General features: G+C 43.2%; 1 protein-coding gene across 12 annotated transcripts in view; it reads left to right on the top strand.

Moving 5' to 3' along the window:
• TENM2 (teneurin transmembrane protein 2) overlaps positions 1-22,383 on the top strand; it is a 1,160,613-nt gene that overhangs the window by 1,020,467 nt on the left and 117,763 nt on the right. For 8 of the 12 annotated variants that reach the window (XM_044777695.2, XM_044777693.2, XM_070517107.1 and 5 more), the window contains 3 exons: positions 692-886; positions 6,574-6,774; positions 8,438-8,650. In XM_044777695.2, coding sequence (XP_044633630.1) covers positions 692-886; positions 6,574-6,774; positions 8,438-8,650 — 609 coding nt within the window. The remainder of the gene's footprint in view (positions 1-691; positions 887-6,573; positions 6,775-8,437; positions 8,651-22,383) is intronic. The other 4 variants (XM_070517110.1, XM_044777696.2, XM_070517111.1 and 1 more) reach the window with 2 other exon arrangements.

The raw sequence follows: 22,383 nt of genomic DNA, 5'->3' as shown, positions 1-22,383 counted from the left end.
TAAATAGAGCAGGCATATTTAATCTTTCTACTTTATTACATGACTTATGCTTTGGGGTAGGCAGAATTATTTATTTGTGGTCTAAATAGGGAAACTGAGGCACTGAGAGATTAAGTTTCTCAACTATGGCCCATCCCTCTCCCTTTTTAATGAACATAAACTCATTAGAACCAGGAGTCAACTAATCTGAGGGTAAAATAGTGAGAAAATGTGTTGTGATCCCCAATACCAACAGTGACAACAACATGCAAGTCCAGGTAGCTTGACTAAGGGCACAGCTTAGGGGTGAACCAACCTGTTTTCCAGTGGGGCTCCCACACCTGTGAACTTTGTGACTTCAGCAAAGTAATTTCACCAGTCTGAGCCTCATCTGTAAAATGGGGTCATGATTCTAGCCTCCACCTCATTGAGTGATTATGATGATGAAGTAATAAATTGCACATAAAGCATCCTGTGCCATGCCAGGCACATAATAAGCATTCAATTGGTGGTAACTGCTGTTATTAGCAACATTTTCATTGCTGTAGTTAATGTTTGTTTGAAAATGGCTCTACACCTCCATGGCTGAAGTCTCTAGCCTAGAACATTGCAAGCAAAGCTGAAACGCCAGGCAGGCTCTGTCTCCTTAGAGTGACACAGCCCTTCTGAGACTGGCGCTCCTGACCTGGTGCTCTGTCTCTGGTTTTTGCAGCTGCCTGCCCGGTCCTATGCAGTGGGAATGGACAGTACTCTAAAGGGACATGCCAGTGCTACAGCGGCTGGAAAGGCGCCGAGTGCGATGTGCCCATGAATCAGTGCATCGATCCTTCCTGCGGGGGCCACGGCTCCTGCATTGATGGCAACTGTGTCTGCTCCGCTGGCTACAAAGGCGAGCACTGTGAGGAAGGTAAGCGCCTCTGCGGGGCCAGGAGGGGCAGCGGTGGAGGCAGGAGGCTTTGCAGGCACAGATCTTCTAGAGCTTTGCTAATGAGCCCAGTCGTCCGCTCCTCCACATTTTGCAAAGGAAACCTCAACATTTTGCACAGAAAACTTCAAACCCCTTGGCTTTGATGGACTTCTTAAGTTGTAGAAAACAGAAGGCTGGTGGAGTGGGTCTGGAAGGAAGGTTTTGTTTTACCCTTCCTTATGGAAATTAGCTTCTTTTCTCTTTCTCCTTTGTTTTTCTCTTTCAATTGCTCCCTCTGCCTTTGTCTGGCTGGCTGACCTCACTTTCCCTTCCACCTCCCCCACCCCTCCTTGGTGCTCCTGCTTTTCCTTTTTCTTTCTTCCCCTTCCCCTTTCTTCCCTCCTGCTTTATTTAAAGTCCTCTGACTTGGAAATTACTAAAGCTATCCAGAAAAAAGAAACAAGAATCCTTAATCCCCCTGTCTTCCCCAAAGCTGTTTTTTCTCTCTTCCTGGTAATCTAAGGCCCATGTATGTCTGTGTAAATATTTCAGCAACAATTAATATCAATAGAGAGGAGTCAGGCCTTGAAAGACTGTGGGTATCCATGTCTCTTAGCGACACCACGTAGGGCAAATTTTCATGGTTACCTACAATCCCACAGAATTAAAGGAGAGTGAGTGTGCGGCAAGTGGGCTGGGATTTGATGAATCCAGAGGGCTCACTATAGCACGCACTGAAGTGGCCTCCAGCACGCATGGGTAAAAGTCAGGGGGGTGTAAGAAACTGAATCCAATGTGATAAAACATGATCAGAGATTAGGTTTGGAGATTAGGAGAGGGGGGCATGGGGAAGGAAGTACAGGAATAGGGAGAAAGGCTCGGAAACCAGCTCTAACTAGTCCTAGTCACTCTGGTTAGTTCTTTCAGAAGAGAAAGTACCAAGGTGTTGGGACCAAGTTGTGGTACCTATAAGGCAAGGGAACTCAGCCAAGCTGCCTGTCAGCCTTCCCCCTCTGTATTTGCCCTTCAGGTATCTCATTGCCCATCTATTGTTTCTCCTCACATAAAGAATCAACCCCGGTTGGTAGGAAGGTAAGAACAGAGGTCTTCTCAGCCTCTTGCCTGCTCCCCAACCTTTGAGTTGGCTCAGTTATTGTCTTCCAGATGAGCACCTTTTCTCTAAGACCATTTCCCAGTGAAACTTCCCCATTCAACTCCAAAAGCCCTTTTCCCTCCCATGTTCCTAGTGGGAAAATAACTGTCAAGTCACCCAAAAAGCTAAGGGAAAAAGCGAAGCCCACTGCGTAGTCCATGTGAGACAGCTTGAGATGACCACTGAGGATGTCCCCATAGAAAAGATCGCGTTGTGTGCCATATGCCTGTGTTCTCGCTCAGCTTTTCACTGCCAAAATGATAAGGAGGGAACTTAGGTGCAATAAAGTTCTCAGATGCTAGTGGTTCCGTTCTCCCATTTCATTAACTTACGGATCTCTTAGGTTCTATGCAAAATAACCAGTCATTACAGCCCTCACCACAAAGCAATGACAGTGGCTTATCCTTAGATACACACACAAAAGCTCCTGTTCTGAAATCTCCCATTTCATAGTTTTTAGAACTATGGCTACCAAGAGTCAGCTTCCATGACATTATTCTTCTAAGATTTTCCAATATATCAGTGTTAATGCCCTTTATGGGGCTCAGAAGTCTGACCTCCAGATCATCACTTGCTCCACTGTATATGTATTTTTTCCTCTATTATAAAAAGTAGCCTCCTTCCATATGCATCATAAAAGCAAACTGGTAGTCTGGATGGAGGAAATACTGATTTAATAACCCTGCTTGAAAGGTTAAAGTTCTTAAAGATAAATGGATTGCAGGAGGCAAAGCTGCATTCACTGAAAACATGGGAGAGGCCAATAATACGACAAGAAAGGTTAAAACGACCTTTTGCATACATCATTTGGAGAGTGCTAGAGCAATGACATTGCCCAACTTAGAATTTTTTCCCTCCAGTAAAGATTGTGCATATGGGTATGAGTGGAATTTCAAGTGATTTCTCGACTTTCTTACTCTCCCAACTCGTCTGATTTAAATGTTCAGAAGGAATTAAGCATCCAAAAAAACAAGGAAGCCACGTGGATCATTATGAAAGGATGAAATCTCCTCTATTGATTTCTGCTACCCAAAAAGAGGGAACCGAGGTGATTCACATGCTGTTTGCAAAAGCATATGGAATCAGAAAGTCTGGATCAGCACTTTTCCTTCCATTTAGCTTTTTTATTTCTGATATTCATCATAGTCATAACATTCAAACAATTTACCTGAAATGGCCATGGCAACAAAATCAATAGTTGCCATCCTCCATTTTTGCTGCATAAACATTGTTGTACTATTAACAAATTTGCACAAGAAAATGAAAGGACGTATTCATGAGGTTTCATTCAATGATGTCTGGGGGAGGGGGAAGATGATGAGAGAGAGATTGACATATTAGTTGTCAGCCATGTTTTCATGTCAGTTTCATGGGTGAGTCATTTTTCAATGACATTTAACTTCATAAATGTAATTCATGGTTCTTCAGGGGTTTATAGTACATATTGTTTGCAAAACTCCTTGACCTCCTTTTTTATCCTTAGGGATAGAAATTGCATTCACAACCTTTTTTTGTCAAACCTACAGGGGGCCCAAGACTAAATGAGTTCTAATGATTTCAGCTGCCATGGGCCTGGTGTTGTCAGGCACATGGTACTTAGCTGGTAAAGGCCACTGTCCCCCTTTTAAATATAACACTGTTTCTATTTATAAAGTTTCGTAAAATGCCATAGTCTCTCCTGCCTGCTAAAGACTCTAAGGACTTGGCCACGAGACCATCTTATGAAATTGGAACCAAATTTAAAATTCATAGTGAAACTGCTCTTCTTAAAGTCTGAATTTAGTTATTCCATCCGCTGTGGTAATTATATAGCACAGAGGGCATATTTACTGGTATCACTGACCAGAGAAAGGGTTAGCTCATATTTTCAGATACAATAAATGGTTCTTTTGATGACATTCCGGTCCTGGGCTAATAAATCTCAGTAGATTTTTCCTCCTCCCTTCATACTATCATTTAAGATAGAGAAGAGAAAGCTAATCTATTTAGAAGACAAATGCCATGTTCCTTTTTTTTTTTTTGTATATTGCTTTTTATTTCATCCTTTTAAGAAAAAGATTATGATACCATTTTTGAATTTTTTGAAAGCTCCTAGCTGTTGGCCCCTCACCAAACGTTTTAAATGGCTAATTATAGATGAGAGTAATTTTTGAGGCACATAGCACACGACATATTTTTGTGTATATTTTGATTTTGCTATATTAGAAATGAGGACAGAGTAAAAAACTAGAACTTCAGGATTTTCTTTTATTAGAAGAATATGGACAAGATTGATTGTGAATGAATTAGTTCATATTTTGCAGATCCCAAATTGCACAGCGTTCTTCCCAAAAGCAAGAAGTTGTTAGCACTGTTTCTCTCTCTCATCAGTCTTTCACACTGGAAATTTGTCCCATTAATGACAAATGCTCTCAGCTAAGTCTGTCATTACATTCTTCTTGAACACCTACTGCATTCCCTTCACTGTGCTAATCGTGAGCCACCAAAGGCGTTACACAACCTCTTTGCAAATGTCTTCTATGTGTTTGAACCTTCAGTTCATTTACATCCAGATGTGCTCACCATCCTAAATGGAGCAAACCTGAAGGTATCAGAAAGGCTTCATCGCATCAGAAGTTACGGTCCCCAAGACAATGAGTTCAACATTAAAGTGATTGTAACTAAAGCAAGTAACATCTTCAAAAACATCTCCGACTAATAATAATTCAGCAAAATTTTCCTTTCTGAGAGTGTATTTCTGATTTAAAAAGAAAAAAGTCAACGGCAGCTTCTGTTTCCCCATGGTTCAAATAGCTTTATAAAGATATTCTATAAAGAATATCTTCCTGAGAATATCCAAATGGGATCCTGAGAAACATCTCTTAACACTGAAAATTCTTATTTTTGCCTCAAGGGAGAGATGCTGTTTGAAACTTCATGGAATATTGTGATTTCTAATAAATCCAAATTCCTCTAGTCTCATGTCCCCCAGAACTAAATATTTTGTGGCAGAGAAAATCTAAATAATGTCATATTTAGAGCCAATGTCTCAATTTTGAAAGATACCATTATTTTGTGTCCCATAAGAAAGAAAAAATAAGATACTACACTACACAAAGCTGGGACCCCAAGGAATTACCATCTCAGTCTCATGCTAAACTATTTAGAGGCCAAAAATCTTGCATATTTCAATCTTGGCGTTGGACAAGGAGAGAAACCAAAATGTTCTCCGAGACTTTGAACTACAAGATGGCACGTATACACACGAGGGACTGAATTACACTATCAGTGTGATCCAAAAATCCTCAAGAAAAGAATTTGAAGTGGTCTCAAGCTGGCTGTGCCCCCAGACAATGGCAGAAGCAAACGCTTTAAGCTTGGCCAACAGGCCTGATTTCTAAGCCGTTAAAATGGGGGAAACGTATGTCTTAGTCAAATAAGGTGATAAGACCTCCTTATTTCTCTCATCCGCAAGGCAACATCAGAGCCCTCTGCAAGACTACCATTCTCCATTCAAACCCCACAGAGTGCAGAGTCTTCTTCTCCAAGTGCCATTGCCTCATTCTCTGGAAATATCTAAGGAACTGGTCTTCCTCTAAAAAGCCCTGTTAATCATCCCCTTGGCTGTCTGGATGTCCAAAGACTGGGGTCACATTCTCATGCAAAGTCTTTTCCTCAAGAACTGGCCTATGTAACTCATTCCTCTCCTCCCTTTGAGTTGATTCTAGAGTAATAATCTTCAAGTTAACCCCTGGATATATATCCCCTCTGATTATTAAGATGGCCAAACAATCAGACCATAAACTTGGCAAGAACAACAATGGCCAGAATCTGACCATGACTCATCCAATTGACAGTCTGGTGGAAGGTTAATGCCACAGCCAAAGAGACTCACCTATCCAGTCCACTCATGATTACCTGTGGAAAGGTTACCCCCATGGATCATTTCCACACCCAACTTCACCTCTTCTATCCTGCACATTTACTAACTCCTTCAGTAGATGTATGTTGAGAGAATGAAAATTAATTTTAGACTTAGGAAAGTGACTCATTTATGAGTCTCATCGTTTTGGGTTTTTTTTTTAATCTTTTGTTACCTTCCGAAGTCAAGTATTAGTGAAGTGAGAATGAGTCTCTCTACTTTTCTGTCTGATAGTGAGGGGTAATTGGGTTGGCAATACTCATAGAGACATCATCAGTATTCATATTCCAGTCTCAGAGCTCTGATATGGTTTAATTAAGGTACTAATGTTTATAAGTACAGGGTTCTCAAGGTTGAAAGACACACCTCTGTGTCTGATTCTTCCTAATTCAGCTTGAGAAATCTCCCCTTTTCTCTTGCATTCTCTTCAAGTCTGAGATTTGGTGGTTTGATAAGAAGTCTTTAATTCTTTGCAGGTGTTCTTCAAGGGACCACATAGGTATGACCTTGTCCGCTCCATTTGCTTGCAAGTGAATAGGAATTGGTGAACCACTGGTCAGTTCAGCTGTAAGTTAATGTCTCGTGGCCCAGCCCCCAAGAGTGATCAATACTTCTCCTCTTTGCTTTTTTCAGTTGATTGCTTGGATCCTACCTGTTCCAGTCATGGGGTCTGTGTCAATGGAGAATGCCTTTGCAGCCCTGGCTGGGGGGGTCTAAACTGTGAGCTGGCAAGGGTCCAGTGCCCAGACCAGTGCAGTGGGCATGGCACATACCTCCCGGACACGGGCCTCTGCAGCTGCGATCCCAACTGGATGGGTCCCGACTGCTCCGTTGGTAAGCCAAGAGGTTTTCTCCTCACTTTCCCCAACACTCGTGCCTTCTGTTCCTTCCATGAGCCCAAATGGATGGGAATCTACTCGTCACACTTAGCTTGGGATAAAGAGACTGGTCAGTTGCGTAGTGCCTCTCTTACTCTCTTCTCCTCAGTTGTGAAGTCTGTGATCCTTGAGAAACAAAAAAACACCACGTAGGTTCTCATGCCTTGTTGGTTCCATCACCGCAAATGGATGAGGAGCCCAGAAGGGATGCTTCCATTTGCATTATGGGTTTTCTTATGTATACTCCCTAAAGGTACCAGAAAACAAAACAGAGCGATTAAGTCCTAGACAAACTGAATGGAATGTCCTATCAAACAGAAAAGAGTCTCCCTCAGGCTGCCGTGTGAACATGTTATAAAGCTCTGCAGTACTCTAGTGACAGGAAAATAATGAATCTGCGCTGTACACTTTATTTTCCTAAAATTAAGAGTATGTGTCTTACCTCCTGAGTGACCTTAAAATGGAAGAGTTCAACAGTTCAAGCCAGTCCCAACCTTCCAGAGCATGGTGCTGTTCGCACTGACACATAAGTGCCTATCTAAGCAAGCGATCATCATTCTGCCCCCTTCCTCTGGGTAGTGAGACAGCTGTCAGATTGCCATGGCAATCAGGAAGGGAATATATGTGAAGCTTTGCCTACAATGGGAAAGAAATGAATATTTCATTTCAAAAAAGAAAAAAAGAAGAGTCAGTTAAAATGGGCTATTTTGGGATGTCTTCTCAGCCCGCTCGACTCTGGCTTCAACTCTGATGCTGGTGTCCAGGCCAAACTCTGCAGAGGGCGGGGGGAGGGGGAGCCCTAGAGCCAAGGCCCCACTGTGCTGCTGACATGCTGTGTGACTTTGAGTGAGTCACTGACCCTCCTGGTCTGGTTTCTCCTCCCCTGGCGTGACAAGCCGGGTCTCCCTCAATAGTCTGTTGTAAGGATGAATGTCTGGCACGTGCTTGTCCTCGAGTGAGAGGTCTGGAACGCCAGAGAGTGCATATCTGTCTGTCTGTCTCCTCCCCAACCACAAAAGACTTTGAGCTCCTTTGAGAAAGAGGCTGTGTAAATGCAGCACAGTTACAGCGGTCATCATTGCCACCAAGGTGCTGATCTGGGTAACGAGTTGGTCTCCAAGGGGGAAAAATCCCAGCTGGCTAGGGGGTCAGGATCCACAGATATCTTTTCATGTGGGTACCTCCCGGGTAGCTTTGCCAAACCAGATGGCCACTATCTGACCTCCTCCTGGGATGGTCTCAAGCTCTAGAACAGTGGTTCTCACGCGCTAGTGCACATCGAAACCCCCTGGAGGACTTTTAAAGCCAAATTTCTGAGCCCCACTCTCAGAATTCCTAGTTCAGGAGGTCCAACCAAGGCACAAGAATTTGCATTTCTAACAAGTTCCTAGGTGATGGTAATGCTGCTGGTCCTGGGATCCCGCCGTGAGAATCACTGCTCTAGAAAATACTCAACAATGAATTAATACCCAGCCAGTGGAGAGACAGGCCTCCCAAGATGATATACCTGCTGGGCCTTGGGGCCCGCTCCAGGGACCTGGGCCATGCGTGTGGTCTGGCCTCCAGTGAAGGGTTTCTCCAGCTGTGGTGTTGAGCTGTAATCATTGTTTTTCTTCCAGAAGTGTGTTCAGTAGACTGTGGCACTCATGGCGTCTGCATCGGGGGAGCCTGCCGCTGTGAAGAGGGTTGGACAGGCGCAGCTTGTGACCAGCGCGTGTGCCACCCCCGCTGCATTGAGCACGGGACCTGTAAAGATGGCAAATGTGAATGCCGAGAGGGCTGGAATGGTGAACACTGCACCATTGGTAGGCAAACGGCAGGCACCGAAACAGGCACATATTGCTTTATTTTCATAAATCGTAGATCTATAGTGATGGTCGTGCACTGCAACTGGCTGTTCCCTCAGGGACACGAGTGCTCTCCAACATTCCTGCTGCCTCTACAAATCTCCGAGGGGATAGGGAAGGGAAAAGCAAGGTCCCAAATTGGAAAAGGCTTTCCCTTCTTTCCAGAGGTCCACACTGGGAGGAAAGCGACTGGACCAGATAAGAAAATCCATCCAAATTTCTGAGCTTGGGGAGGGAGAAATGCACATGCATGGGAAATTGTCAGGGCTTGGAAGTTTCAAGCACCCAAATGACTGTGGTCTGCAAGTTTCCCTTTTTTGAATACTCTCCCAGCTGGCTGGATCACTGGATCCCTGTTTGCTGGCAACAATTGAACTCACTTATCTAGACCAGCTTAGATGTAAGCAGGACTCCCAGGTTTCCTGGGTAGCCAGGTACCATTGTAGTAGGTCGAGAGTCCTCTTTCTGTCCCAAGACAAGGCTTTGTCCTTGGGCTCCCAACCCTCCCCATCGCCACCACAATCGTTACATGTGTCCTCCTCTGGTCCCATTTCATTCTCACTCAGCCACCTCTTTATAGAAGCTTCTTGACCAAGAATGTTTCTTAAAAGGTCATTTTCTTTGTTGAGAAGTAATAGTTCTCAAGTTTCTTCGGTTTTGTTTGTTTTTTGTCATTATTGTGGTTTGGGGTAGGACAATGCCATATTGAATGTATCCAATTATCCCTTTACTTGAGGAAATGGGAGCCAATGCTCTCTGGTTTCCCACATCTCTCAAGCAGTTGGAATTACCAAGTTGTCAACTTGAGCATCATTTTACCTCCAGTCTTTGCGTTTGTTGTTTAATTAAGTCAAGTCTAGGATTGGATTCATTTCATGCCAAGCGGGCTAATCTAATTGCTTGCGTGGAAACCCTCAGAGAAGTTTCCAACCAAACTCCTGAGTTGTCCCCTTGAAGTTATTTTTTTTTCTAGACATCAAGTTGGAGACCCTCCCCTCTGTCTTAGCCCAAAACCCCAGTCATAGATCAGCCACCTGGAGTGAGAGATGAAGTTAGGAGCTTGTCCAGGGCTGACTCCTGAGATCAGACTCAGTTTCCCATGCTGTCCATTTCGGTGATTAAGCAGAGATGAAGTGCACTCTGCACTAGATTTCCCCCAGTTCCATCTAATTGGGCATCTGAGGGGCAGCGTGCAATCCAGGCCATGAACATAGCACTGGGACCCTGCTGGGACAGCCTGTTGGCAGTGAATTGTTTTTGCAATTTCTCAATGATGCTCCAGATCCTGCTCCCCCTGCAGCCGCTTTCATCTCCAGTTCCCTGCAGAGTCTGGGGGATAGTTCAGAAGACTTTCAAGGGAAGAATGTGCACAGCCCACTACCAAGACAGTTCAAAATTCTTACAATAGCTTCCACTCTTCAGAGGCGTTCCGCCTGATGTACTTTTGCATGCCCAGTACAAGAGACTTTCCCCTACCCGCATTCTTCCATTGCCCCCAACCTCACCCCCAAAAAAAGCTCTTGCCAACCAATAACCTTGAGGTAGAAAATCCTACTTTCTCTCAATTCACACAATCCAGCTTCCCTCCCCTTTGCTCTCCCCTTCCCACATCTGCCGAGGGTTTAGTGCCCCCACAGTGATGCCTGCTGGCTCTCTCCTACCTACAACCTGTCTTTACTCTGAGAATAACTCACAGGAGGGCAATTCAGATGAGTTAGAGCAGAGTTTGGAAAACTATGGCTGGTGGGGAGGCCAAATCTGGCCTGCTGCCTGTTTTTCTAAGGCTTGTGAGCGAAGAATCGTTTTTACATTTATTAAGGCTTGAAAAAAAATCAAAAGAAAAATATTTCCTGACGAAATTATACGAAATTTAAATTTCAGTGATTAGTGTCCAGCCACACCCATTCGTCGTCGTATTGTCAGCTTCCATGTTGCTTCTTGGCATTGAGCAATTGTGAAAGAGACTTCACAGCCCACAAAGCTGTTTGTTATCTGGCCCTTTACAGAAAAAATTCGCTGACCCCTGAACTAGAGAGTTGTGTAAGTGTTGATGGAGAGAGAGGAGAAAAAGGAGACAGATCAACGTTCAAATTAGGAAAAGGACCCCAGTTGTGGCTTGAAGGATATCGGGGCCAAGAAGAAGGGAGAAGGTCCAGATATCACCGAGTGGAAGTGGAGAGAAAGCAGTAGTTGAGTTGAGTTGGAGTGTCTCTGGGGCTTTGAAAATGAGATGGGAAGATGATAACTTTAGTCTCAGAAAATGGTAAGGATGTGGCCAGCAGGAAAAAATGGAGTTGTTTCATTCTAGCCAGCCCTTTGGGTGAGATGAAACGGAAAAAGGTGTTCCTGCTACTTGAAGCGTTTGGTTCAAGTTTCACATCTTCGTGTGCTAACGTACATGAGTTCTTGAGAGACATAAAGAAAGTCCACATTTTTATGCCAAGGAAAGCTCCCAAAATGAGAAAGTGGTGGTCCAGGAAAGTCTTTTGTTCAGAATTATAATCTCTCATGATTTGATGAGTTTGCTCTTCATGAATTATAAAGATCTTTGTCACCAAAGTCTTTTCTTGTGAGAAATTAGGGCTCTGTGTTTCTAGTAGGATAGGGGCTATCTCCTCACTGTTATGTTCTCTGGGGTTCACTCAAAAAAAAGTCAAACATATGTTAGTTGGTGAGATTTGCTATTCAGAATCTAGAGCTGTTTGGACACGCATAATTGCTTCTTTGCTTTTCAACCTCTGGCCCCAGAGCTATTTCATGGAGTTTTAGTCTTTTATTTTGAGCAGACACTCCTGTCAATTCATTTTAAGTCAATGCCACGATTTACAAGCCCAGAATCAGTCCTCCTCCTCGGGGACACTGCCAGTCAGAAAGGAAAGAGAGAGTCTTCGGGCCTTTCCAAGCAGAGCCTCAAATGCTATATTTTGAAAATAGAAAATAAATAGGAATGAAATGACACCTACTCTGCAAACAATGTGTTGGGAAATTTGGGGTAAGGCAGGGCCTGGTGGTTAGTGTTGGGGTGGTTGGGTTGTCTGTGGTCTATTTTCAAAAGGTCACAGTGAAGCCATTTTCTTAGGGTCATTGCAAGTAGTCAACCGAACAATTTACATCAGCACTTATGGATCATATTTATTTTGCTGAAGGAAGCAAGAAGATGGCTGGGGGAAAGGATGAGGATAAAAATACAGACTTCTAAAAATCAAGTAGAATCACCAGGATCTATCCATGGCCAAATGCATTTCTGGAATTTTTCAACCAAATTATTATTTTTTTAATGTTTGGAAATTTAGTACATATTGCTAAAGATTTAAACATAGGGTATAACATTTCAATGTTAACTGTTAGAGTAAATTTATTGGTAGGCTAGATTCTGCCAAGCAATAATTCTTATATTACTTCTTTCTAACGTGTTAAATATAAGGTATGCCTAAAACCTACAGAATTGCATAGATAAGAAATATACTTTGAATCCAAATCAACCACAATTCATGTATATCTTTGGAATATATTAGTATTATTTGGATAGACTGCAGTTTACTCTTATGAATAAATCAGAAGACACATTGTGTGGTTAGAATAGTTTTATTCTTTAAACATAATCCTACAATGGCTTGTTGTTCCTATCCCCCGCTGCCCCCGCTACCACCACCACCTTATTAATACTGAGGATTTAACTTCAGAAAGCCATCCAAAGGCTGTAACAGCAGGGCATAAAGGAACCATAGAATAGGTCAAAAATCACTATGAACCATAGTAAACTCAGATAAACATCTCTTATATTAAGAGGAAATGGAATAGATGTTAACATGTTTTGCGAGCAGAATAGTTAGGCAAAGTACAGAGAGAATGCAAAGAGGGAAGCTAAATGCTAATTGAGGATTGCTGCTATTATCTCCTGAACGGGGGCTGGCTAGACATCCACTCTGAATAATACAAGCTAACACACCCACAGAATAAATCCACCAACACTAGGTAGTGACCCTAGGTGAACTGTTTGATATCTGGGTAGTGAGCAACATCTGTAATGGTTATTCCAATTTGTTTGTTTTGTCAATGTGGTCCTGACCTCCAACTGCATTTCAGAATCATAAGGACTCAATTCCTAGGACTATGTGGGGCTGAGTGACCTGCCCATGTGCCACAAGTCAGAACAGTTTTCTTTTCCATCTATTGCACTGGGGCCCTTCTATTTTTCCTCTTTAATTGGTTGGGGAAAGAAATAGGTTCTTGTAATGTTAATAAGGAAAATGAATCTTTACCCAAGGTAAAACCAGCCATGCGACAATCTGATGTGCTGATTAAGTGATTGTCATCAGAAGTAGACAGGGTCACAGTCCAAGAGGGAGAGAGCTTCAGAACTACAGGGAACAGGATGGGAAGAAAGTGACTGTCAAAATTAACCAACTTCAGACTGAGTAAAGCTGCTTCTGCATCTTATTCCAGCTTCATTCTAAGTCATGGAAACTTTTTTTCTTGTACCTATTATCCTTGAACATTGGAGCTTTCATGACTCTACAATGAGACCAAGTTGAGATGAAATTAGCCACTGTGAATCCATCCTTACCACCCGGTCTGTGGAAGCAGCTAATTCTCTGATTGGTTAATTAACCTATTCCTCTGGGGGCTCTTATTGGAACCCATCCCAGGAGCTCCATCTTTTTTGAAGTGAAAACCTGAAGTGATGGCCTTTCTCTGTTAAAGGTTATGAACGAACTTTTAGTGGAGTGTAAAAGATGTTCCACTGCTGATTTTCTTCCCCATAATTTGGCCAGGATATGGGCCTTCTCACTGAAGATCAGGAATCGATACATACCCAGAAGTTCTCTTTGAGTCTGAGTCAGGCAGTCTGCCCAGGTTTCCTACCCAAACCCAGAACAAGGTCTGGAAGGTAGAAGTTACAGGAACCTGTTTTCACCTCACTGCAAAAAGTACAGTGAAATGAAAGGAAAAGACTGCCTTACCAATAATGAGATTCTCATCACTGGAAGTGCTCACTTTCTTGGCCTAGATATTGAAAAGGGGCTTTCAGCATCAGTTGGAAGGTAGACTCAATAGACACAAAGCTTGACCTAATTGTATGGCCCAACCATTCTATAGTTTAAGTGGAGACATTTTTACATTGCTTTCTATGTGATTTGGTAATATCTGTCCATATAAGGAGAAACGATCAAAAAAAAAGAAGAAGAAGGGAAGAAGTCTTGGTGTTCCAGTTCTGTGGGGAGACAGTGACTTGGAGCATTCATTGTTTCAGAGGGTCCCCCTTAATGTTTCAGAGGGTCCTATTGACGTACTAGCTTGTGGCCCACAGTGACAGGACAGGCTCACCAAGTAAATGGCTTGATACAAGGTGTTACTGACTTCACAAGAGCAAATAACTAAAAACAGTTTGGAACTCTTGGAGCATAAACCCATGGCATGAGAGTTAGCATGAGGAAGCTTCCAGACTCAAAAGAAAAGAAAACATGTAAAAGTAAGAGCTATTGGGAAAATGGGATGTACTGTTCTGGTTTATATAGTTAAGTACTCAGTTCCTGGAGCTTTTACAGAGAGTCAACATTTCTTCCAAGTCTGTGATTTTCAGACCCCACAATGTGCATTCAAGACTTTACATTAAAGGAAAGGGGAATTCAAAGAGGGCCCTAGGGAGCTGAGCTCCTTTAGACATTCATAATGGACATTTTCTCATCACTTGCTATCTGATTCATCGTAGTGTCATGACAAATAGATGACAGAGGACAGGGAGATCCATGTTCTAGGCTTGACTCTGCCACAAACATTCTGGGTGCCCTTAGAAAAGACACCCAACCTTCCTGGCCTCAGTTTCCCGCTGTGGCAAATGAGGGGGTTGGAACACGTAACTGCTTTCCAGAATGTGGTCCCCAGACATGAGATGCTTCTTGTTGGTATACAAATATATTTTATTGACTAGTTACGTAGGGCTTTTAAAAATAAGTATTAAGAAAAATATAACTAGCTTATCAAACTCATGGTTATACCGGTATTATTGCTTAGGGATGTGGTGAAAGTAGGTAGCGATGTTAGACCTGAGTAAACTTAAAGAAAAATATTAGGTAAATAACAGTGCCGATGTTGCAAATATCACAAATGCAATATGTGATTGACTGAGTTTAGAACACACGTGGATGAGATAATCTCTAAGGACCTGAGCATCTCCAGAATTTTATTGCTTTTGATGCAAAATCATATGAATGGGCCATTCTAACACAATCAAACCTTTCTCTCTTTTGTAAGGGTCAGGGAGGGTTTCAGGCAGCCTCCCTTAAAATGCGCTTCACATTAAAGGGATAGATGCGGCAGTGTCGGCCCAGCTGATGAAGTGTTGTTGAATTCTTGAGGATAGTCAGTGGTGCTTTTCTGTTAGTTCGTCTCTCTATCTGCTCATCTTAGCTTCTATGTAAATCGGGTTTACCTAGGGAATCTTTTTGTGCATTGAAAAACTTCCTTACATAGTCTGAATAATCAGACTCTACTTTATCCATTTATATTTGTGTTCATTAATAAAAAGAGATGGTGTTAAAGTAGAAGTTCATTGATCTATATCCACTTCACTTGGATTCAGGGAAATGCTAGCATGATGATGACATGTTTAAGACACAAGCTTTTGTGTTAGTCTAACTCCTGTCTGCCTCAGTTTCTTTGTCTGTAAAGTGGGAATACTAAATACTACCTGCCTCATTGGGTTATACGTAAAGTACTTGGCACAGTGCCTACCATAAAGTAAGAGCCAAATAAACGTGAGCTAATGTCACCACCATCATGATCATGCCCCATCATCACAAGCATTATCTAGTACCAGTGGTAAGCATACATGCCTTTTGAAGAATCAAGACTCAGTGATTGTCCCTATTCAGCCCAATAAACTTCATAATTACCCTCATTCCTCCCACACTGCAATCGCTTGACTCCTTGGAGCATGACCCATGGGTAACATCTGGGGATTCTTTGCAATTCCTTGGCTCATCTCCTGGGTTGTCAGGAGCCACACAGAGTATCCCAGATGTTCATGTAAGAAACAGATTTTGCATTTTCTCCCAAGTTGCCTGCCTAATGGGGTTCAATCTTATACCAACCCACTTCTTTCATTGCACTCTATTTCACAAGCTCTTTTTAAAAGGCTTGCCTTTATTGCCGTTAGAAAATAGGGTACCATTGTTTTTTAAAACCTGCCAGTCAAAATCGAGGTTTATTGCTTTCCTCTCCAGCCTTTTCATCATGCATTTCTGTGCATCATTATAATCAGACCCGCAGAAGGCCTCCATATCATTGACCACCTCTGAGCTTTTCCCTTCTTGAGTAATAAAGAAAGAAACCACAGAAAATAGCAGCGAGGAGAAAGTTAAGTATTTCATTATAAACATTCTCAGGATAATTAGAATGGATTAAATTACTCGAGAAAATGCATTTAGTTAATCTTTCCTCTAATTAAAAAAGTATCCCCAGTTTTAAGTAAAGTGTTTGTTTTTAAAAACATATTTTCATTGTAATCAGTAAGGGGAGGCCTGTTTGGCCCCCATTGATAAGATGCAGTGTCTGCAGAGTGATTAAAAACTACCGACCAGTGTTTTTATTATTAAGATCCTTAAGGAGCCTGCCCCGTCTTTTCCCATAGCTTTCACCATGACATTCTCCACAAAGAACCTCATCCCGTGATCCATGGTGGTGTTACTCTCTATCTGTTTCCAGATTGTTGAAGATGTGGTTGGCTCCTCTTGGTCAACAAGTGTCAAGTGAGGAGATTAATTTAGCAGAGGTTTATACACTTTTCCAAGTGAGCTGGGATAACACTTAAAATGAGACTGGTAGGTGACACAAGACATTCATAAAATATGTCAGGAACACAGTCTATAGCCCTTCATGAGTTCTATTCCAAGACTGATATTGCCCCAAGCCCTATAAATCTGTCTCACAAATAAGGAATCATTTACCTCATCTCTCCAATTTCATGGCTCATCCCAATTCTTACCCTAAACACTTCTGGAACTTTCTAAAGGTGTCTCACATGCTCATGTTTAGCCTATTCAGATTCTTCAAGCTCAGTCCCCTCGTTGAGGACTGCTGCCTACAAAATTCACTTCAGGAGAACCCTACAGTACTTCCCCTACTCCTAGGGTCCACGCTAGGGGTGTGCCAGGCCCTCAGCACCCACTCTACTAAAGTCCTGCTGTGTATACAGTGAGGGAGGGAATGCCATAATCCCTCACACTGGGGAACTTTATCAGCTGGTTCCTCATTCCCTGGAGAAAACGGCCCTTCATTTTTTGCCTGTAGCCCTCTCCCATACATCCAGGTTTTGTCCCAGGCCTGGGCTGCAGAACAGACATCACAAGGTCCTTTCTGTTTCCTCACCTCCCCTCACCCTCAGACACCCTCCATAGACCCAAGGGTAGTGAGGGGGGTGGTGCTCACAAGTTCTTCAGACACAGCCAGGCTCTGAATCCCAATTCAGACTCAGTTAGGACCCCTATCATCTTCACAACCAGCTCTTCAAGAAAATATCCTCATTCCTCCTCATTTAGGTTATGAGTTGCTTCCAATTTCAGCCAGCTCAACTGCAAGTAAGAGACAGAAAGCCTCACAGAGTCACTGTCCAGGAGGAATTAAAATTACCAAGAATCCTGGTCCACAGATTTCAAGTTTAGCTGCAGCAGCACCAGGTCAAATTAGAGAAGAAGTTGGTCGGAGTTTGGCCCAGAGGGGTCATCTGTCTAAAGCTGTAAGCAGAGCGATGGGCACTGATAAGTGGGAATTACATTTCTTTACTTTTGAAATTATGCTTTAACTTCAAGAGGGATTGCCAGACAGCCCTGTCTAGTTGTCTAGAAACAATGCCAGGGGGTGGGGGATACCAAACATTATAAAATAACCACCTCAGTAGCACAGAGGAAACGTTTGTACCTGGTTTTATTCCAACAAGTTAGCGAGCTGTCCGTCACTGGCCATGAGACTGCATCTGAAACACACTCTCCTTAATGACACAAAACTCAAAGCCGTGGCTTCTGCTTTGCAGAGAGCATCCTGGCAACAGCCAGTGAGATTGTTTCTCTGCCTTAGGTGTATGTGAGCCCAGGATGCCCAGATGTCACCAATGATAGCAATTCTAGTGAATAGGGAGAGAGATTGAAGATATTAGAGGCGGTAAGAGAAACTAGCTTTTTCCTATAAATCCAGGGAATGCAGGCAGCTCGAGTTGTGTCCCTTAAGCATATTGCTATCAACTTCTCACCATAGTTTGAATATAAACTGATTTAACTTTTTATTTCCATTTAATGGGACCAAGAAAGATCTGCATCCATTCACTTACAGACCTGCTCTCTCGGGGTCTGATACAGAAAATGTTATCATATCATACAGAAGCCTAGTGCAGAAAACAGTCTGCCCAGAATTAAACAGCTTGGGAAACACATAATACACATCAACACCCACTCTAGACTCTCAGTATCTCCCAAGTCATGTTTGTAGAATGTAACATCTTCCCTCTCTGCTGACTATTGTCTCTCATTATCAATGATTTACTGTTGTATCTATAGTGCCTTGAGAGGGTGGGGCTCGTGTGGGGAGATGGTTGACAAAGGGATTAAATGAGTGAGCTTTGGAATCAAACAGGCCTGGCTTCAAACTCAGCTTCCATCAATTGCAAGTTGGGTGACCTTTGGCAAGTTATCTATCTTCAGGAAGCATCAGTTTTTCCCATCTGTAAATTGGGAATAATCATCCCTATGTCGTACTGCCATATGTCATTCATAGGTGAAGCACTTACCACAGCACTTGATACTCCATAATGTTAGCTTAAAAATCATTACCACCATACCTTCAGGCTTTCACCATCTTTTCCCAATTGTGTTTTCATGAAGTGAGCAGTTAGGAAAGAGTTAGCGTACAACCACGCCTGGAAAGGGGCCCAAGAGTCCAGAAGGAAAAGGTGGGTGCTAAACCTCCTGTGTTAACCCAGGTGTCTGGGCACCTCCTCCTACTTCACTCTTGCAGGAGTTGCTCACTGGGACACTTGGATTCCATTCCTTTAAGAAGGGAGAACACAGGGAGCGAAACGAAAGCTGGGAGAGATGCAGACACATCCCACTGAGAATCTGACCACGGGTTGTAGGAACATGGGTGAAAAAATAAGAAAAGCCACATCTGTATCATTGCATACCACATCTGGGGTCCACACCTCCTGTGTCTGGTTCCAGCTAAGCCATTCATGAAACATTTATTGTGCACCTAGTGTGTGCAGGCTGCAGCAGGAGCCTCCTCTGTGTGAGCCCCTGGACAGCAGTAGTCAGGTCTGGGAGAAGCAGTTTGCAGAGGAGCAAGTGGCAGTCTGGGAACTCTAGACCTCCACCACCTTTTTGCCCACACGACATTTTGCTGTTTTCTAACCCAAGACACCCCTCCTGGTGTTTCTGCCAATAATTACTGGTTTATTTTTTAACATTGTCCCTTGCTCACAGCTTCCCAAGGAGATCAGTGGAAGGATGGAAGCCTTCAACTTCAAATGGTAGTTTACATTCATTTGTAACACAGTGTAATGACATAAAAGAGAGCAGCCAGGTATCAAACTGTGTGGATACACACAAATGACTCCCTCATAAGTGTTAATATTTTCAACAAGAGAAGAAATTTAGTTAAATCAAATGAAGATGGCAACTCATTAAAATTTGATTTTCCCTCCTATCCTTTTTTCATCTTTTAATCCTCAGTATACGGCACAACTTGTTCTATTAAATAACACTCATTAATTAAATCTCATCTTCTCTTTGCTATATCTACATTTTTATTTATTACGAAAACCTTCAGATGCTTATAATCCAGTTTAGTTGGATTACTGCCTGGACATCTCTGAGTAAGAAAACCTTGAGGTTTTAAGGTAGAATTACTGGTTAGGGGAGGCAGTGGGAGAAACCAAGTTCTCTTCTCATTTCCCCCTGGCAGGAGCTGGTTAGGCAGGCCTTTCCTTTGTTGGGGAGTTGGCCTAGATTTGAGGCCACTCAAATGAGGGTAGTGAGGGCACGATGAATTCAGTATTCTCGTTGACTACGGGAAGGGGAGGGAAGGCTGAACCTAGAGTCATAAACTCAAATACTCCTGTGTGGAAGAGGCAACTAGAAAGTGAAGTCCCCATCTATGGAGGGCAGGCATGGTCTGCTTCCAGCAGAATGTTGCCATGTAGAAATGCAAACCTAGTTTTGCCAAATCTTCCAATTTTTCAATAGAAGCCAGAAATCCAGATTGTTACTCATACTCTCCCAATTTTCAAATGTTGGCAAGCAATTCAGAATTTGTTAAAATGCTGTACAGGCCATTCAGACAAGACTGGGGGCCACATGGACACCCATCTGTGACCACTGAGACTTACCTTCAATGCAAGATCTGTACTGAATTAAGAAACATCATTTGCCTGGATTGAGACTGGGACAGATTTGGCTTCTTTTCTTGGATGCCCCAACTCTCCTGGTGACTGGTTTAAGCTGGTGGGAGTCTCATTACCATGGTATAATGGTGATACTTTGCACTTACACAGTGAATTTTCTCCAAGGAGCTCAAAAGACTTTGTGTTGCCTCAGTCAACCTCACAACTAGCCTGTGAGGCAGGCCGATGGCTGTTGCCCCAAAATACACAGTGAGCAGCAACAGAAAGTATTTTACACAAGGCAGCTAGATTGACTCATTGGTTTAAATCCATGGTCTTCACAATTGGCAAATGAAACATTCAAGAAGCGTGGGCAGGGTTCCCCATTACCGCCTCCTCTGCTGCCCTTTTTGGCTTATCTTCCTTCCATCTGCTCCAGTTGACAGCTAAGCCCCAGATCTCAACAATAAATACAGGCAAACTGAGCCAGTGACTAATTCCTGTCGTGCGTGTGAGTGTGTACACGTCTGTGTGTGCATGCATGTGTGTGCGACCATCTGACTTCTTGGCAGGCCCAGCATGGTACATCCGCACCCATTACAACACGTCTCTGCATTGGTCATTGGTCTAATGCCATGCTCTCAAATGCTCCTTTTGCAAATGTTCAAGACCTAGAAACTCCAAATAGCTATCTTCAGGATTCTGGATACCTGTGTTTTACTAACAGTGCCTAATAATTCATGCTGCTTGGGGCCCCTCTGTCCCTTTCTTTTCCTTAGACTGACAGAATTACAACTGTGAAGGAGAAGTCTTTCCCTTGCAGAGCTGGCATATGTGCCCTCTCTTCAATCACAATGGATTAACAGGAGTGGCCATGTAAAACAGAGACAAGGGCCGGAGCGGGGCAGCGGAGGCCGGGAACAAAGATCTTCTCTGAGTTGCCTTGGGTAGAACAGCCAAGAAAGTCACACTGACTAGCAATGAATGGAGCTCTGCCACTCTCATCATTTTCCCCTCTACAACTGGGTTCAAGGGCTTTGCTGCACAGCCCCCCTGCCCAGCCCCCTCCCCTCTGCTTCCTGGGCACATGCATTGTCTGTCCTGCTCCACTCAGGGGAATTCCTTGGGCATTTCAGGCATGATCCACAGAGAAGACTCCAATCCAGCAGTGTAAAACTGTTGATCTTTTTCCCAGGACAGCAAAGCACAAGTATCCTGAATTTTCTAGATCACCTTGCTCTTCCTTCCAAATTGTCTCGGATCAGGCTACTGTTTCCTGGGAACAGTTCCTGGCATGATCGTCTACTGCAATCATCCACCTTCTCTGCATGTGAGCATGCCATAAACACCCTTCAGAGGCAGATGCAAAACCAGAGATGCACCTGGCCATTTTAAATGCATGTGTCAGGGAGATAACTAGACTTATTGACATTGGAACTACAATGGCTGTCATACCCACCCACTTCCCATCTGATCCCACAAATCAGGATGCTCTTCTTTAGCATCAAAGGAAACTGCTCTTTCCAGGGAGGAAAACTTCAAAGATCCCACCGAATAGCACTGGAGATCCCACCTGAGTCTAGTAAGAACCACAATTGATTGAGCATCTAGACTCCACCATGCTGCTTTAGCTCATCCCAGGAAATTAAAATCGATATTGAATATTTTTAAAGTATGTAGATTTAAAAAGCCATCTCTTTATATATTCCGATATAAAGAAATACATAATACCTGAGTATACAAAGACATGGCTTTTCTGCTGCCTGGGGAGAAATTGACTTGTGCTTTCCACTTGGCTGTTGAGAATGGAAGCTTTCAAAGGCCAGCTGAGGGCCCTCTTTATCTTCATTCATCATGCTTCTCAAAGCATCACACAGATAAATCATAATTTGTATTGTTCACACACATACACAAACATACATTCTTGGGAGTTAAAAAGGCACCTTGTTGGGGACGTCTCTGTCTTAGTAGCCTCCAGGTGACATTCTTGAAATTCAAAAGAGTCAGGGAAGCCACCTGCATCCTCAGCATTGCCCAATCTGGTAGAGCCCGAAATGCCCTGTTGTACAGTATGTAGAATGCCAGCTCAGAGGACCCTCACGGTGGGTCTGTGGCATATTCAAGCGCGCCTGGCTGAACTGGCCTTCGGGTTAAATTGACTCCTAAAAGCGAACAGTGAAACTCAGGGAGGCTCAAGCAGACAGATGTACTGGTCAGCAGGGAGTTCAGCCACTGAAGTTTCCACTTTCAGCCCTGCTTTGGTTTCACAAGAAGCCGAGGTGAAACTTCAGGTTGAGCCAAGTACCTGGCAGGACCAACAGGTCACTTGAAAGTTGCATCTACATAT

The sequence above is a fragment of the Equus asinus genome, chromosome 9 (genome assembly GCF_041296235.1).
Source record: "Equus asinus isolate D_3611 breed Donkey chromosome 9, EquAss-T2T_v2, whole genome shotgun sequence".
NCBI lineage: Eukaryota > Metazoa > Chordata > Mammalia > Perissodactyla > Equidae > Equus > Equus asinus.
The sequence above is the reverse complement of the archived record's forward strand: the minus strand, read 5'-3'. Positions and strand labels throughout refer to the sequence as shown.